This window comes from Strix uralensis, chromosome Z (assembly GCF_047716275.1).
Source record: "Strix uralensis isolate ZFMK-TIS-50842 chromosome Z, bStrUra1, whole genome shotgun sequence".
Lineage (NCBI taxonomy): Eukaryota > Metazoa > Chordata > Aves > Strigiformes > Strigidae > Strix > Strix uralensis.
Window position 1 is genome coordinate 52,229,474 of NC_134012.1, and position 18,203 is coordinate 52,247,676.

General features: G+C 38.4%; 1 protein-coding gene across 1 annotated transcript; it reads left to right on the plus strand.

Annotated features, from left to right (window-relative positions):
- The first annotated feature begins 6,447 nt into the window (after positions 1-6,447).
- On the plus strand, positions 6,448-17,822 carry ZNF475 (zinc finger protein 475). Its single transcript, XM_074856914.1, is given in 3 exon segments — positions 6,448-6,951; positions 14,096-14,276; positions 17,671-17,822. Coding segments are annotated over 3 exon segments (837 nt in total).
- The last annotated feature ends 381 nt before the right edge of the window (positions 17,823-18,203 follow it).

The following is an 18,203-nucleotide window of genomic DNA, read 5'->3' on the forward strand; positions in this document are numbered from 1 at the left end:
GTTTGGAGTATCCTTGCCTTGTCCTTTCAGCTGGCTGCATCCATGATTAATGAAGATTTAACCAACAGCCTCTGGGCTGCAGACAGGATGGAGGAGAAGGTACTGCTATACGTGCAGCTGATCCTCTGATGGAACAAACTTCATACTTGGATGTTTCTGAGTGTGCATTACTCATAAGATATTTAAGCCAGGCTGCTGTGATGTTAGATTTTACAGAATTACAAAGTCTTGGAGCTGCCAGAAGTGGGGGTACATGCCAATATTTCTATGTTCAGAATTTGCAAATTGCTTCTTGAGATAGAAGGATGCACAAAACCATGGGTCGTTGTGATAAGATAGCAGAGATAATGCATCCTGATGTAGAAAACTATGGCTTTCCTACATCTCAGTGGTCTTTAGTTAAGTTTAAATCAAATAATAGATTATGCTTTTCACATGACCAAAAGAAGAGATTAGTCTCTAGGACTAATCAAAGGAGGCTCCTCCAGCCAGGAAAATGTGGAGAAAATGCAGCGCTGAGCTGGAAAAATGCGAGGGTTTTAATGTGTGGTTAATTTGCTAAAAATGTTGTTGGAAACATAAGAATGTTTTTTCCTTTTATCTTTCAGTGAAAAACCGATCTGACAGTAAGATACTATAAATTATCCAATATTTTTGTCCAACTTATGTTTAAAACCTTTGTCTTAACAGATTTCTAAAATGATTTATAATTGAGCAGTACAAAACAATATTTAGCACAAGAGAAAATACAGCTTAAGATGTTGGTTTAATTTCATTTGTTTTCCCCTAAAAAATAATGGGAAGCTTCACAGAAAACATTTTATTTGGAAAAAGCCTGAAGCAACGCTTTTTGGCACTCAACACAGGATGTCAGTTTGGTCCTTTCTGACACCTTTTTTATATGCTAATATAATGAAAACCCAGTAAAATGGAGAGAAAGACTTACCTTTACCTTGACTGTAAAATTAGGAATCAGCCTTAGAAAATCCTGTGACTGGACAGATTTAGTGTTGGGGCGCTAGAAAATCTAGATTAATTTCCTTCTCTTTCTGACTCACTGTGTTATGCTCAGCAGATCACTCATCTCTCTCTATCTTTTGTCCTCTTAGACTGAGTTGTTCTCCTTTGTCTTTTTATACAGTCCAGCCCAGATTGAGAAACTAGGATCTCTGGGTACTATTATAGTGCAAGAGGGCATTTAAAACTGGTTGAGACATTTTAAATTTATGTAACAATGAAGTTAGGTATTACAACTGAAATAACTTTGATTTTAGAATACTTGTGAATTTAGTCCAATTTACATGAATCACCTTTATTAAATGACCCACATAACAACAACTGTGATGTTACAAACAGAAAGCTTATGACTTCAAGCACCAAGTGATGAACAGGCAGAATGAGTATACAGCATCAAGTGTGGTATTGAAGGCAAACAAAGGGAAAACTTCTTGGAGTGAAGTGGGGGTTTGCATAAATAAGGCTTACACAGCTAGGAACTCTTGAATCTGAGATACTGGACTAACCAGTATCTTTTTGCAAGCTAAAATTAGTTTATTCTTTTTTGACACTGACAGCCTGATCTGTAGCTGGGCTTCCACCAGGCTGTTGTATTTGGATGCCACCGTTTTGGAGCCATATGTTTCCTCCTTCATTTAATGTATCTCTGTGGTCTGTCATACACTTTCTCAGGCACAGCAACCCACGCAGATATCCTCATAACTGTTATGCGAGTCCTAATTTTGTAAGCACTTCCCAATTATAGATGACATCTCCAAAGAGCTTCCTGGATGTAAGCCGCTGCCACCTCAAGCAAGCACTTTATATAGTTCCTTTTCATAGCTTTATCAGGCACTGTTTTAAAAAAAGTAAAGAAATCAGTTATTCCCACTATTTATTTTGCTTGTTTGTGGTTCTCCCTTCTAAATCCAGATGTGCAAATTGTCTCTGCTTTTAGAGGGAGTCAAGCATGTCCAAGGAGTATTTCTCTGAGATGTATGTGCTTGAAAGCTCTGTGACCTTTGTTTTAGCTCTGTGTTTATCTCGTACAAGGATTCGTCTTGTCCCTTTCTATGCTGGCAGATGGGATCAGTGACAGTAAGCCAGCCATATAGTTTAAATGGAGTTTACAGTCTGATACAGCTGCACATGAAGAGGCTGTGGTATCAGTCAGCATTCATAAACTGTACATAAACAGATTCCCCGAATTGTCACAACTGTTCCTGTATTTTGTCCATTGAACGGTTGTGTTCTGACAGCAGAAGGCTTCATGCAATGTGTTCTTTCATAAGGTAGACTCTTTTTTTTTCAACTGAGTGGTCTCCTTGTGGAATTCTAGCTAAGTCAAAAGCAGTAGTGTTGAGGATTCACTGGAAACAGCCAATTTAATCCCCCAGCTAGTGCAAGTATGTTTTGTTCAAATCGGTCAAGGGATCCAGGCTTATAAAATGACCTTATAATGGGTTTTGAGGAATTGTTTATATGAGAGAATCAAGAGAGATGAAAAACAGAGAGGGTCACTCCTCAGAAACGGGATGCATACAGGAAATAGGAAACGTATGTGTCAAATTTTCTTCCAAGTTCCAACACTGACATGAAAGAAGACATAAAAAAGCCATTTCAGGGAAGAATTTTCCACTTGCCTGTATAGGTTAAATCACACATGGCACCTAAGGGCAGGCAGCATTACTGAAGCATGTATAACAATGCTATTGTTGCAATTTCTGGTTAGTATAAGCTTAAAAAACAGTGTGCAAGGTTCCAGTTCCCTCTTCAGGACAAGAAGGTAAGAGATGTACTGAGCTATTTGCACTCCTGTCATTCTGTTCTATTTTGGATGAAATGAAGCTCTCAGCCTGATGCTTAACTAGACATAGTATTTCACTCGCTTTTAATTAACTTCAACTCATCCATTAGTTGTAGTGCCCTGTCACTGCAGTTCATGAGATTGTTTTTTAAGTATTGTACTCAGTGGAACCTCAGAGGAGAGGAATGTTTTCCTACAGCTATATGCAATGATGAACTGTACCTTCCCACTTTATTAAATAACATGTTGCAACATTTTTAAAAGACAAAAAGTAAGGAAGTTTTATGTTTTGAAAAGAAATATCAAATCGCAGTCCTGATTTACTTTCACATCATTACCACTGAGCTTGAGAAAAGAAGATTTGAACTGCTCATATGCCTTTTCATTTCACACTGAATTTATAGGAAGTTTCCAAATAATAATGGTCAACTTGGCAGGAATAAATGTAGACCAAGTGGTGTAATCCCCACAAGGAAGCATAATTCTCTTATGAAGTATTTACAATAGCAAGCTTGGAAGTCCAACAATAGGTTATACTGTTAATAGGTTGTTTATAGCATCTTTTCCTGACTGATTCATTCGTAAGGGTAACAGATTTAGTCACCTAACATTCTTCATTTGGCAGGCAGTTCAATATTCACTGTTTCTTTAAGAATCCTCTCAGGTAGCAGAAAGTATCGTTCTGACATAAATCAATAAATAGGACATAAATAGGACCTTGCAAAGTTCAGAAGTTCCCAGAAACGTAGCTGAACTTTCTGATGTTCCCTTTCCGTGACCCTCCAATAACCCTTATCTCCCCTGACTTCACGACCCTTTAATGTTTCCCTGGCTCTCTGTTCCCTTCATCATCCTAAAGAGCTTGGCTACTTCCCAACTTGGATTCATGCAACAGGCCACCCTCCTTGGAAACTCTCCCAGTCTTTGAAAGGGCCTTGCAGTAGAGTAGCCTCAATGCTAGTTTGCAATTAAAATTTCACATACTGTTGAACCATGCACCTAACTGAATGCATGACCTGGTCAAAACTGGCAAACTCCTTCAGTGGCAAGTTGTGGTACAGAGTGATCAGCTTTCTGTAAAGTTACGATCAGAAAATTTAGGCCTTCTAAAAGGAAAACAAGGGAAAGGCTTTGGGATTTGTTGTACAAATAGCTTTTGTAATACTTTCTACACAGTTAGCAAAGTTTTCTGTATTAAGGGAACATTGCTGGTGAGGGCATAAGTTATTTCGTTAAAATGGGATAGCACTAATTTGATGCCAGCTAGCTGCCCAAGTATTATTAATTGTTACTTTCCAAATTGCTTATAATCTTTGATTTTTTGTTAGTTTGTAGTATGCTTTTCTACTGGATATTTCACAATTATACACTGTATAAGTCAGACAAAAAAAGATTTCTTGATACCTGACACTAAAATTCCAGTGCTACAGTTTTGTGTATCCTTTAACACGCACTATACACACGCTTCAGACATAAGAGGATCTACAGCCTTGTACTTTACTATATTTTTCCACAGACTGCAGTTATCTAATAGAGTTTTAGAGGAGGTGTTAATTTTGAGTGCAAAGTATAATGTCCCTCAAGAATTCTGTTCTTAACAGCTAACAACAACATACTTCTTTGCAGAGATTTATTCCAGTACAAATCACAGATTGGCTCTGATGGTCTTCACATCTTCCAATTTGCATACAAACAAATCTGAGCTTCACAAGAGATTTTGTAAAACGAGTGTCACAAGTGTCGCTGGAATATGCAACTCTGTGAATAATTAAGCAAGCAGTGTGAATGCAGCAATCTAAACATCTTTCTGTAGCTGGAAAGAGGAGGATTAATCATGTGAACCTACTGACAAATTGCTTTTTCATGGTTGCCTATGTCCTTAAAGTATCCCCTAGAATATTTATGAGAGAATCAGCTCAATGCTTCTTAGTGGCACAGGCAAAGTTTAAGTTTGTCATCTGAAGGGTGATGCTAAAACTGTCCTCACCCTTAGGTCTAGTAAAATTCAGCCCCTGGATTCAGAGGTGGTGACATGACAGCAGAGTAGTTCAGAGCAGATCCAGGTTGCTTGGCAGCAGCAGAAAAGTGACCTGAGATGGGACAGTGGGATCTCTGGGCAGATAAATTTGGGAGATAGGAACCCCCTAAAAGCGTGGCAGGGTTGAGATAATGTTTGGAATATTCGGTAAGAGCAAGGTGACTTTTAAGTCAAAGGAAGAGCAGTGGCCATTTTACCTTTATCCTATCCTTGGTGGCAAAATAAGCAATAATCAGTTCTTTCTTCTATTATAGATAAAGTAGACAACGGTGACCTTGCTGTCCTTGGCAGTCACCTGTCTATGCAGCCTCTTGCTTGCTTATGACCAAAGATAGCCTGCTAGTTATTTTGTATTCTTGCAATAAAACAATAGCCTCTACCATAACATGCTTACAGTCTGAATTTTATTTTCTGATCCTTGGAGGACCTGCACAAAAGATTGTCTCTGTGAGAAGTGAACTTTTAAGTGATACAACACAAAGTTGTCTGTATACAGGGATAAACTGCAAATTGAAAAACTGAAATATATTTAGCAATGTGTTTTTGAGACTAAACAAACACAGTGCCCTTAACTTCTCCTCATATGGCATGTGCTTCAGCCCCCAAAGTAGCGCCTATTGATAAACTTATTGATCCATTTTATTAATATCTCTCCTGTACTGGGAGAATCAAAACAGGTCAGAGAATTTGAGACATCACCTCACGAGTGCTGTGTAAAGAGATCTAATAATTTCCTTTAACCTACAGACCAGAAACATTTTCCTTGCTGATTGTCCCTTTGGACATTAATATCCCTCTAGTAAGGGACTTATTTTCATTACTCTTGAGACAGGAAAATTATATTTAACTATCAACATAAATGGCTTAGAAATTAAAGACTGTGTCAGAAATATCAGTTCTTGTCAATAACTGAAAATAAAGCATATTGATTGTACTCAAAATTGCACGTATTTCAGCAGCTTCAGTTCACGCAAACCTATCTTCTTTCATGTCCTTCATGACTTTACACCCTGTGAGACAAAAATTTTTCAGATTTACATTGTTGAGCTGATCGTTAGGGGTAGGATATATTTGATATTATTTGTCTACTATTTAAAAATATAACAAAGTAGTAAGGTAAACTGATTCTTGTGATAAACCATTGGTTGGTAACCTTAACAAGAGAGATAGTGTTTATTAATATGTACTGATTTAATTTGTTGCAGGATCATGTAAAACCAAAAGGCAAAACAGAACCACACAGAAACCCTCTTTCCCTACTGAAATGGCCATTAGGTGCAGTTTTCCAGCTTTGAAGCCCCTGGTATATTCTGGCCCATGAAACTGAATTAAGAAGATGGAGTGTCATGCTGAATAACAGACTTTCCCAAGCCCTTTATGTGTAGGAGAGAGAGAAGTTTCTTGAAATATTGTACCCTTCATGGAAACAAATGTCAAGAAAAAGAGTGTGAACAAAACCTGTTTGCCAAATGCTGCAGAGGTCCCTGCTAGCATTTTGCCTTCAGAGCAGGTTTCACCATCTAATGTGTCAGATCTTCCCAGAATTTTAACCGAAGTAGTAGATCTAGAAGTTGGACTGCAGAAAAGGTGACCGAGAACTGCAATAATGTCAAAACAGTCAGATTCTTCAAACATGTCTTGGACACCACTGAATCGGCCCATCATCCCACCAAGAAGACCTTGCTTCAGGGTATGCTATATCTGTGGCAGAGAATTTGGGTCACAGTCTATTTCTATACATGAACCCCAGTGCCTAGAGAAGTGGCATACTGAAAACAATCAGCTACCAAGGCATCTGAGAAGAGCGGAGCCCAGGAAACCTGAGGTCCTTACTGGTGGTTCCTGTACACTTACAGCTGAAAATGAGGCAGCTTATCACAGTGCTCAAGCCCAGCTCCTGCCCTGTGGAAACTGTGGCCGAACCTTCCTTCCTGATTGTCTTATTGTGCACCAAAAGTGTTGCAGTAGAGGTAGCAGCAGTGTGGGGCTGCCAAGCTCTAGCCCTCATAAATTTGGTAAAGGCCCAAGCTCTGGGTCTGGATCAGCAAGTGATCATGCATCTAGGACCCGCCAAGGAAAGAGTGGGGCTGCACCAGCTGTATTAGACAAGGTGAATTGCTAGGCATGTGTTGTATGAAAGGGTGTGGATGCATTTTGATGCTAGGCACTCCAGGGGAGACTGGGTTCCCATCAAATTTAAAATCACTTTCTGTCAGAAGGATCTTTTGGCTCCATGCAAATGTTTCTCTGCTGCATAGTAGGTAAAGGAAAGGATAATACTCTGTGCATAAGAGAAACCACTATTCCTATTTCCTTTGAGTTTCCTGTTGCAAGGCAGTAGTTGAGTTCTCATACTCTGTGGTCCTGTGAGAGTTATGTTCTGAAAAGGAACCATTGTGTGCTATAGTTCCCTAGGAGATTCTGTTGAGCAGCTTAGGCAAGCTTTGAATGTTATATGTTTTACCAGGTATTAGGTATTTTTATTTAGATAACATGAAACACAATGTTTCATTATCTTGTAAGCATGACAGTGATTTTCATTTTTTACCATTATTCTTAACCTTGGCATGGAACATGAGTTTACTGAGGACTGCATGTTCAAAGGCAGTAACTCAGAGTATAACATCAACAAAATAAAGAAGACTGCACATTTCTTTCCACTGAATTTGATTCAAGATCCAAGAATAAAGAAGCTGATTCACATTATCCAAAAGCTACACAAAGTTTTGGAAAATGGCATATTTTTTCTCCATTTCTTTCTGCACAAGATGTCTTTTGGCCAGGAGTTTTGTAAAAAGATGTCTAAATTTAGGCGCAGTGTCTGAAATAAAAGGCTTTTTTTTTTTTTTCTCAGTGAGGGTTGGACTCCTGATTGCCTACATTACTTTTGAAAATGGGATTTAGCTTTCTTAGTCACCAAAGGAATGCAGTGCTATGCAGAGTATTTCTAAAACATTTTAAAAGTCAAAGCATGGAGGTAATAGAATTACCCTAACAGACATGATAGTAAAGACAATGTGAGGCATTTTAATATAATGCTATTTGAGGCCACTAATTGATAGATACTGACAAATTACGTCCACTCCTCAGGTCTTTTACCAACAAATTTCAAATAACCCACAAACTGTTCAGTTCAAAGTGCTGAATAGGTGCATCTATAGCTAAAGGAAAGGAGATTTTCTTCTTGGGTTACTATATTGTACCATTTACCAAAGAACTGGCATTGCTCTAAAGGTTCAGTGAAAGGCATGGGTGTGAAGCAAAAAGTTTTGTCCTTCACACATAATTCTGTATGTTTGAAAAAAAGGCAGGAGGAGAGAATGTCTGTAGTTATAATGTCATAAAAAAAAATGACTTTAGAGTGTGGTTTGGCATTGAGAGTGACTCTGTAAAAATGTTGCCCTCTTGCACAACATATCTGCTCCCTGTGTAGATTCAGTCACATCTGCTGACTTGTTGAACAACAACATTATTACTACTTTTTACTTCTGTGAGCTCTGCAGAGCCAGAGTGAAACGTGTTAGGATCTGTTCTTCCTTCCGTAGGAACAACAGGTTTCCTCATTTACTTCCAGTTACAGTTCATCAGTTGCAGCAGAACTAATGAGGCTGTACAGCTTGTAGTTTGTAATTGACTCTGAAGGACTTTATTATTAACTTTTAGGAAGGGATGATGGATTTTACCTCTCTGAGGTCCTTTATTTTATTATGTTTAGAGCTGTCCTTTTGTACAGAGGTACACATTAAAGGCAGAGATAGGAATGGAAAAAGTGAAAGAAATATCCTGTGATCCCAGAGGCTGTTCAGGACTGGAAGACTGCTTCTAAGAAGTGGTCAAAGGAAGCATCTTTTCCATAGGTTTAAATTCTCTGAATGAGGGTCTCCACCTCTAATTGAAAGTTTTGAAAGGTCCACACACTGAAGGATGTTGAAAGGCATTAAGCTCACAGAAGGACTGCAGATTTGCCATGGGACAAGGTCTGGGTCTCCTCTACAGTCATCTTTTTCTAGCATATGGTTTTAATTTTGCTCACCTCACTAGCTACTCAGATGCTTATTAATTCTGTTAAAAATTACCAGTAGTGGAGTGAAATGGCAATCTGCTTTTGTCCTGGCAGGAAAGCATTTGGGCAGTCCCTGTCTCACTTAGACCTACTCACTGTGACAGTGAATTATTTAAGTACCTGTTTAAAGTACTGATTCAGCAAAAAATCAAAGGGAAGGAATAACAAAAAAACCCCCAACCCTTATATAAATGTATTTAAGAACTGTAATGTTACTGTCAAATTAATTTATGCAATGAAAGATGTCCTAAATTAAAAAGCTGTGTTTTCCTAATTTAAAAAAAAAAAAAAAAGATCTGGCTGCTTTGGATCACCATGTGAAGGGCAAGCACTTTGCCTGCATGCCTCTGTCCTGGAGCTCTCTCTCCCTTACCAAGTGCAGGATCAACTAGACCAGTATCATTACTGACAAACACTCCGTTTGGCATTAAATGCCTTTAGAGCTGGACACTCAACAGCCTTCGTAAGCCATCTCTTCCACTAACTGTCCTTGTTCCCAGAATGCATGAACACATCTGAGTTAATTATACCTGGCTGTGTAAAACAAACAGTCTATACTTAAGAGACTCTCAAGGATCACGTCAGCTCAAAAATTCTGGTTTGAATTCTGCTGTGATATCCCAGACAATGGAAGTGATGTCTGAAACTACTGAAACTCAGACTTGCACTAGAGCAGAGTGTGTTTTTTATTCTTTCATAGAGCAAGATGTCTGCTACATGTAACTGAGTATTAATGACTTGCTGTGGGTAGATGTGTTACAGTTTTTTTGACAACAGATAAGGCTGCTCCTAAAATCCTATCAGATGTGTCACTAGCATCTGGTGCTGCCATCTGCTGTTTTCTTCTTATCAAGTTTACTACCTAAAAATAAGATTTCAGTGATCTTCCTTTACAGTATTGTAATGCATTTTAACACAGCATAAGTCTTGAAAACTTGTGTAACAACAAAATGGTGATGTTGAATCTTGCTCTAGTGTAAAGTCATCTAGTCACTTGGTAAAATGAAAACTCCTCCAGATGCTATGTAATTCTAATGAAGGCATGAAGTCAATGATAAACTTTGTTTACCTTGGTTGCAGCAGTTTTGATCATCTTCATAGGACAATATTGACAAATATATTTGTAAATATAGAAAGTTAGATGAGAATGCACAGTGAATGAATGGTTTGAGTGAAACATTATTATTGTTGTGGATGACTGAGCTTCCTGCATTTCTGCTTTTACACAAATGCCATGTTCATTATACTGATGCATTTCTTTTAAAAGACAACACATCAGGAGTAAAATGGGATATTCTAGTGCTTCCAGTGGAGTAACATCTTTAATTACCTGCATCATCTGGCAGTAACTTCATATACAGGCATATGACTAATCCTAATGTTAGTCTGCTGTTGTGTTGGGTCGGTGGCTGAAAGCACTCCAGAAGACCATGAAGTGCACCTTTGGATGGTCATGAGACCCATGCCACAGCTTGTCCCTGTCCCTTATGCAAAATGCCTCTTACTTTCCAGAGAGGAATGTGTGGAAAGGGCTGCTTTCATACAACACGATGCTGTTGCCAGGTGTTTGTACCAATCTTTTCCTGAACCTCTGTTCCTTGAGCAATTCAAGCCTATGAACTCTGGAATAGAGCAGGAAGCCTCCCCTCCTCCCATTAAAATGGATAATTAAACAATAAAGGTGGGGGTGTGTGCAGTCCTGGATAATACATATTTATGGAGGGGAGTTTGGGAGTCTTATCGGGTGTACTTAAGATGAAATTAAAAGTTTCATGCAGTATGGGAGCATTTGACCTCATGTAACACTGTAACAGCAGCCTGGGGCGAACCTCAAGTAATGTCAGGTCTATTGAAAATACATGGTTGCGTAGCCCTCTGAGTTAAATAACTTCATTCATGGTCATGCAGACATACTTAGCAGTCTTGGGGAAAAAAGAAAATACTGAGACACCAGAGGAAAGCCTAACTGCACTGTTAGGTATTTGTACGTATTTTTATAATAACACATAACCTCAGGAACAGACCTTCCCTACAACCCTTTTTAAAAGTGAAAAACAAAGCAGTGAGCAGACAGCCTAGCCACTGGCCTGTGAGTAGTTTGGGTTGGAAAACTGTGGTGATTCCAAAAATAGTTTCAAACTGCAGGCTTCCAGATGTGACATTTGGGATAGCCACACTCTGAAGACAAAAAGAAATTAAGGATAAATATCATCAGCTGTAGAAATTCCAAATAAAGCTTATCATACCTCAGATTCCACAGTTAAGCAACAAAAGAGCTGTTACTACCAATTGTAAGGATATCCTGCTCCAGGTTTTATTTTTCAGCTCTTTTACATCTGAGTATTTGCAGAGAAGGATTTGTGTGTATAATTTGATTGTGGTGATGGTTCAAACTCGCTACATTTCTGGAAAAAAGAATTCCATCCTTAGAGTGATCTGATTCCTTTTAATTAATTCTGGTCTCTGCTATTGTTTCTGTACAGTTTTTAATTGTTACAAAAAGTTACAAAACAGAGACATTTCTACATGAACAGAATTCTTAAACACTTTTTTCACCAAATAGGATTTAGTATGAATCAATTCCAATTGATAACTCTGGAAAACAGAATCGTCTATTTAGCTGCAGGCCTGCTTTTGCACAGTCACAACAAAACCCACCTATAAATGCTCTGTCAGGATCTGGAGGTATCAGAGTACTGCTCATTCAGTCTTCAGGTTTTCAGGTGAGACTACCAAAAAGACCATCACAGAACTGTGGAAATGTATCCAGATTGCACTGGATGGAGATCACTAACTCTTGTCTTGCAGGTCTCTGGCAGCTGTTCAATAGTAAGACATCACAATGGCTTTAGAACAAATTTAACGGATTTGAACGAAGCTGTCCAAGATAAAAGGCTATCTCCATTCACTAGGGAAATATTTATAAGACAAAAAGCTATTTGATTCTAACAATGATATTTCTATGCATCTGTTAAATTTATTTGAAGTATTTAATTTTTTAAGTGATTTTTGACCTGTCTTATATCAGGACTATAAGTCTCCTCGAAGCTATACATGTGTTTTTATTATACTGCCCCATATAGTAGAAATGATTGTGACAGTGCAGGCTAAGCAAGCGTGATTTTCATTTGTACTAGGATTCCTTTTTCTCATTCTGGTAGTATATAAAGAGTGCCTACAAACTGAATGTACATCAAATTGCTCTGTCCCAGTTTTCAGCCAATTAATAATCTGTTTTACTGAATAGCAGGAACCTAGCCAATGAAGACTAGAGTGGAAAATGTGTTCCCAGTGGTTTTACACCTAACATTTTTTTAGAAAATCATTTCTAAAATGCTAGAAATATACCCATAACAAGCATGCACACTGAAATGAGTCCCCTAACATCAAGAGTTTAGACTATATTATCCTTATCTAAAGCTCTCCAGAGCCTGCAAAGAAACATACACCACCTTCAGAAGACTATATCTAGACCTACAGTCTTATCTCCAAATCAGACAAGGTCTGGCTCAATAGCTGAAGTAAGGAAGTAGGTGAAAACTGATAATGAAAAATCAGAGGGCATTCTTAAAACAGCTGTTGCTATATTCAGCTATGAGTAGGAAGAGATGGTTTTTTACATATATATATTAAAAATACCTTGTTATCAAAGATGGCTAAGGAAATGGTAAGAAGATGAAAATGTCCTTGGAAAGACTGTCTTTGGGTAAGTTATGTTTCAATTAACTGTGAGAACTTTCCAGATGAAGTCCAACTTTTCCCAGCAAAAATACACTTTGTAGAGTAGTATTTCTTCATGTAATTGAGTTTACATGTGTGATTCAGGAAAGAAAGCTTATGCAGACTGTTCACTAATGACATTTTCAGACTGTAGTATAAATGCGAGAAGACCTGCCCGGAATTTCTTGAATACACTGATGGGCTGACAGAGAGAGTCATAAGTACTAGAACAGGTTACACTTTGTCTTACACAGCAGCAGAGGGAAAAATGAAATCCCCACATCCCTTGTTTGAGTGGAAAGGCTTCCCATGTTTGAGTGAGAAAGGCTTTCCATGTTTGGTCTGGCATGGCTGTCCTCGACCATTAGGAGGGCAGGGAATAGCTTGTCTCTTACTGGTATTCTGCAGTCAGGAGTGCAGGAAGTGCTGGTGCTTGTGAGACCCATCAGTGTGCCTCAAAGTGCTGTCTCTGCAATATGTTTTTACACTGCTACTGGAGCAGGGCTAGTACTGACACCACGCCTAGCCCAGGACATGCCTAAGGACACAATGGAGTCCATAATCTGCAATACCACAGTAATTATATATTTTTCAAGCTGAGAATATGTATTTGTGGGGTGTGGGGTTGAGGCATTTTTTTCTTCTGTAGAGCTGTTTATGAACAAAAGCAGATCTGCAGTACAGAAACAATTACTTGTTTAGAGTCCAGTTCTGCCCTCACTGCAGTCACTGGCAAAATTCACCCTGAGGCCTTCAGGATAAACAAGCAACAGTTCCTATTTTGCACTCCTATCCTGAAATATCCTGGATATGTTTTAATCCTTCAAGGACAAGAATTCTGTCAGTTAATTGATCTGTGGCAGAAGTAACATGGGGTTAGGGACCACAATCACAAGCTTGAGACAGCTGCCGTCACTGCCCAACTTAAGAGAGATGCTAAGGCTGGACACAGTGCTTTAACAGTGTTCTGCCTGGAGATGGGGTCTTTCTGCTAAGCACCAGACATCAGCAGTTGATGTGAGGAAGCTTTTGTTGCTGCTTTCCATGTTGCTTCTGTTTGGTAGATAAAAAAAGGGCTTCAACATTTAAGATAGACACTGTGCTGCAGCAGCCTGATCAATCAGAGGATTTGTTTCTGCACATGAAGACTCGACATTTCCATTAACTTAATGGTGTGAAAGTAAAAGAGCTAAAACCTACATAGCTAGGTATTAATTAGATGACACATATGAATTTTCAGCCCAGTATCTGCAGAAGGAGCCTACCTGTTCCAGGTGGCCACTTAACGAGGCAATAACTCTTACATGCTACAAGACTGAATCCACACAAAACAAAACTGTTAGAAACTGTTACACTGATTACACAGATATGAATTGGTTTCTTAATCTACATGATTGTTTTAATCCAAAGTTGTTCTGATTCAAAATTAATGTTGAAAACAATATTTATTATTCTTCACAATTGTTTGCAGGCACAAGTGATAAGACGGCCACCAGCAGTGATTTGTTACATATGTGGCTGTGAGTATGGAACAAAATCTGTTAGTATCCATGAGCCACAATGCCTGAAAAAATGACACCAGGAGAATGACATGCTACGCAAGCACTTGAGAAGGCCAGAGCCAAAAAAGCCTGAAGTCAGTCCCATACAAGGTAAGCTACAGACCAAGTGAGGAAATGGGAGGAAGAAAGTGGGAGGAAGAGAAAAAAATAATTTTAAGCAGTAGCTTAACAGTTTGCAAGTACTTCTCCATTTTATTCCAAAGAAAAGGTAGCCATCATGGCTTGTTTTAAGCTTTCTGTTAAGTATCCTGTTCTCCTTTTGTGCTGTATCCATGAGAAGAGCCCTGTGGGACATGCCTCCTGGGACAGTCCTCTTTATGTGTCAGTATGTTCTGGATCAAAACACAGATTAGCAACCTGCTTCACAGCTACATCACTACCTTTTGACTACTTTCAATGCTGTAGACAGGCATACTTTAAAATGGGCAAAAGCATCCAAGAATAATGTGGGGACTTGACACATACAGTCATTAAAATAAAACACCCTTCAGCAATGTAGGGATAGACACTTTAGCCAGGTTTTACACCTATAGTGTTGGTTATGAAAAAAAAATAAATAACACTAGTACTTAGCAGTAGTAAACAGTGAGTGGCCTCAAAAATAGGAGTTCTGTGGTAAAATAAGAAATATGATACTAGATGCATGATGACTGGTAGAAAATAAGGTATTCTGTATATAGTATACATATACTGTAGTTTCAGGTTTTTATTAAAATATATTTATAGATAAAAATGCAGTATCTTCTACAATGAACATCCAATGGATGTCATTGATCCCTTTTTACAAGCTTTAGAAACTTTCTTTGTGAGACATTATAATATAAACAGTAGAAAAAAAAAAATACGTAGTATAAACCAAACATTTTATTTCTGCCAGTTATGTGTGTTTGTGCTGTGGGTTCTGTTTTGTAAGATGCCTAGATCCCACTTCTTCAAATCAGTGAAAACTGACGGTCCTCAGCACCCACCAGAGCTGGGCTCCCATATGTATCCCAGGGGTGTGTGCTCACTGTAGGACCAAAAGGAGGTCTTATCTGTGCTTTGCCTAGAAGCTGCTCACAAGACTTACCCATTCCCACATAAAGTTAATTCACCATTTCAGCTGGATGCTTTCCTTGGCCCTGCCAGCTGCTCTGAGCTACTTTGAGCCAGGTTTGGACCACTTGCTCACAGGCAGTTAGTTCACCCACTTTTTTTTTTTTTTTTTATATTGCCCATAATTTCCCACAGCTTCCCCTAATGTCTGGAAAAGTAGATAATTCTCCTACAACTCACTGTGAAAGAGTCATACACTAGACAATTTACAGCAGTACAAAGAAACAGACACACAGAGAAAAGGCAGGATCACTGAGAACACTAACCAGCTGTTCAAAATAATAATAATCACAGTACAAATAATATCAGATCAGGACTTGGTTGACAGATGCTAAGGAACAGAGTTGAATCTGCAGTAAAGATATGTTCAAAAGACATTTTTATTGTATTTGCTCTTTTTGTTGTTAAGATCTTTAATTATTACACGTTGCGTGATAAAAAAAGATGGAGAAAATGAGAATTCCATTTGAAAGAGGAGGATGCAAAAGGACAAGTCAGGTTATTTTGAAATACACTATTCTTATTTTGAAGGAGTGGAAGCGGAAAGACAACCACTCTTTGAGAGAACAATCCAGCAGAAGGCTCCCAGATATGAATCAGAAAATTGTCTCATTTATGCAATGAGTCATACCAGGCGCCGTGCATCTCCTATGAGGTGTTGTGTGGCCACAGTTCCCCAGGGAACACTGACCTGCTTCCAGCATCTGTCCCTAAATGCCTGCTGATGCAAGTCTGATCAGTTCTGTAGCTTTAGCTAAAACTGTTGTTCCCCCTGAAGTTGCCTCATGTTCCTGGCCTCAAGAAAATAATCTCAGTGTTGTTCTTTTTCCGTAAGACTTACTGTTGATCATCTGGTAAATGCTATAACTGACCTTGAGACCACATACACATAACTGCATGCCTCACAGTTTCTCAGTTTAGGGAGGAGGGATTACCCCTGTTGTTGAATGGAACAGGAAATGTTCAAAAAAAGCTCAGAAATATTAACTGCTTACATAAAACTTTTGTAACTTACATAAATCTTCTTCTGAAAACTCAAGTGTCACGGGAAGACAACCGCTGCCCTGATTACACAGTGTTTTGTTTGTGGAATGCTTAACACATGCCTGCAAGGAGAAAGTCATCTCTCTTTCTCTTTTTTTTTAATATTCCATAAACTTTCCAAAGTACAGAAAATACACATTCATTTCCTGCAAGCAAAGGGGATATTTGTCTCAGCCAAGAAAAGAAACACTGCTTGGTTGCTCTTCTAACAAAAAGAACATTAGGAACAGGCATATTAAGAGATCTAAGGCTTATTGTGGTTATGTGAACCATTGGATATGAATCATATTAAAACTGTATGGGCCTTTAATGAAGAGCTCTATCATGTGCCAATGACAGAAACCATGGAATATTTTTAAATGCACAAATCCTTTTCTTTTAAAAATTGCTGTTAACAGTTCAAAGCAAAACAGTTTTTTAGTCGTCTTCTGTATTGTCATACCTTTTGAGAAGGGTGAAGCAAATACATCTTCAAGTCAAGCCATGTAGATTTTTTTATGCCTGCACTTCAGATGAAAACTCTTAAGATCAAATCCAGGTATTAAGCAACCTACCTGGCCTTTTTAGAAATCACTTTGACACAACACTATGTGAAAGTCCATTTCAAGATGAAAGTGAACAAGAGGTTTTTTTATACTCAAATAAAATTTTGAAAATACTTCTGATGTGAATGTTTGAAGAATGCTCCTGAGCTTTCAGAGCAGTCACTCTTCCTGCAGTGGAAAATAAATGAGAGTAAGACTGAATTAGTGTTTAGATGACAATAGATGCATCTATGACCTCACTAGAAATTGTGCTTAAAAGAACTGTAGGTTTTGTCTGTACAGTTATAGGCTTACCTAAACTTTATTCCACTTACTGGCAAAACTTGCATAGTCTTCAACAGGAAGAAAATTGGGCCCCTTGTTCAGAGCAATACAAAGAGCATATTCTCAAGTATGATACACTCCTGCCCATTGCCACGGTCAGATAGCACATGCTTATTAAACTGAACTTGAAGTAAAGCCAAAAAGTGAAATTTGCTGATAATAGTATGTATGCAAAGATGTTAATAATTAGCTGAAAATGCATATCATAACACACAGCATGATGTTTTCTCTGTACTCTCATACAATACAAAATAATTCAGTTTGAAGTTAATTTAATTCAACCCCCGGGACAAAAAGCAGATTCTTTTTTATATATTTTTTACTCTTTGCTTCTTTCTTTTTCATTTGCAAAAGCAATATGGTTTGGTTAAACTGAAAGGCTCAGTCAACAGGTATTTCCTGAAAATATTTTCCATAAAGAGTTGAATGTGGGTCTCCAGAATGAAAGCTGATACTTTCTTTTTTTAATTTTCCAGCCAAAGGTTTCTATGATCTTGATTCTTTAAATGAGGCTGCCTGGATCAGCGCCCAGAACCAGCTAGTTCCATGTGATATTTGTGGGCGTACTTTTCTTCCAGACAGACTGATCGTCCACCAGAACTCCTGTAAACCGAAACCTGCAATGTGAAGTGGATGTAACACACATATGCATGCATGCTCACACGCGCGTGTGTGTGCGTGTGTGTATGAATACACACACATATACCCATACCTTTCAGCCAAACCATGAGAGAAATAAAATCCAGATGGAGAGCCATGAACATCAAAACTGCAGTGTGTCATCAGATCACATGATCCAAAAGCCTCTAGAGTAAAATCAGCAGTTGCTACTGTAGTGTAAGGTCAAATATGGTGACTTATTAGCTCAGCAGTAGCAAAAATGTCTCCTCATTTCTGTCGTTCAGGTAGTGTCACCTAGAAACCACAGTTTGGGATGGATGGCATAAGAATACTTGAAAGTGATGTTAACTGTCATCTTCCTTCTCCTGATCCTGTGCTTTGCTGGGTT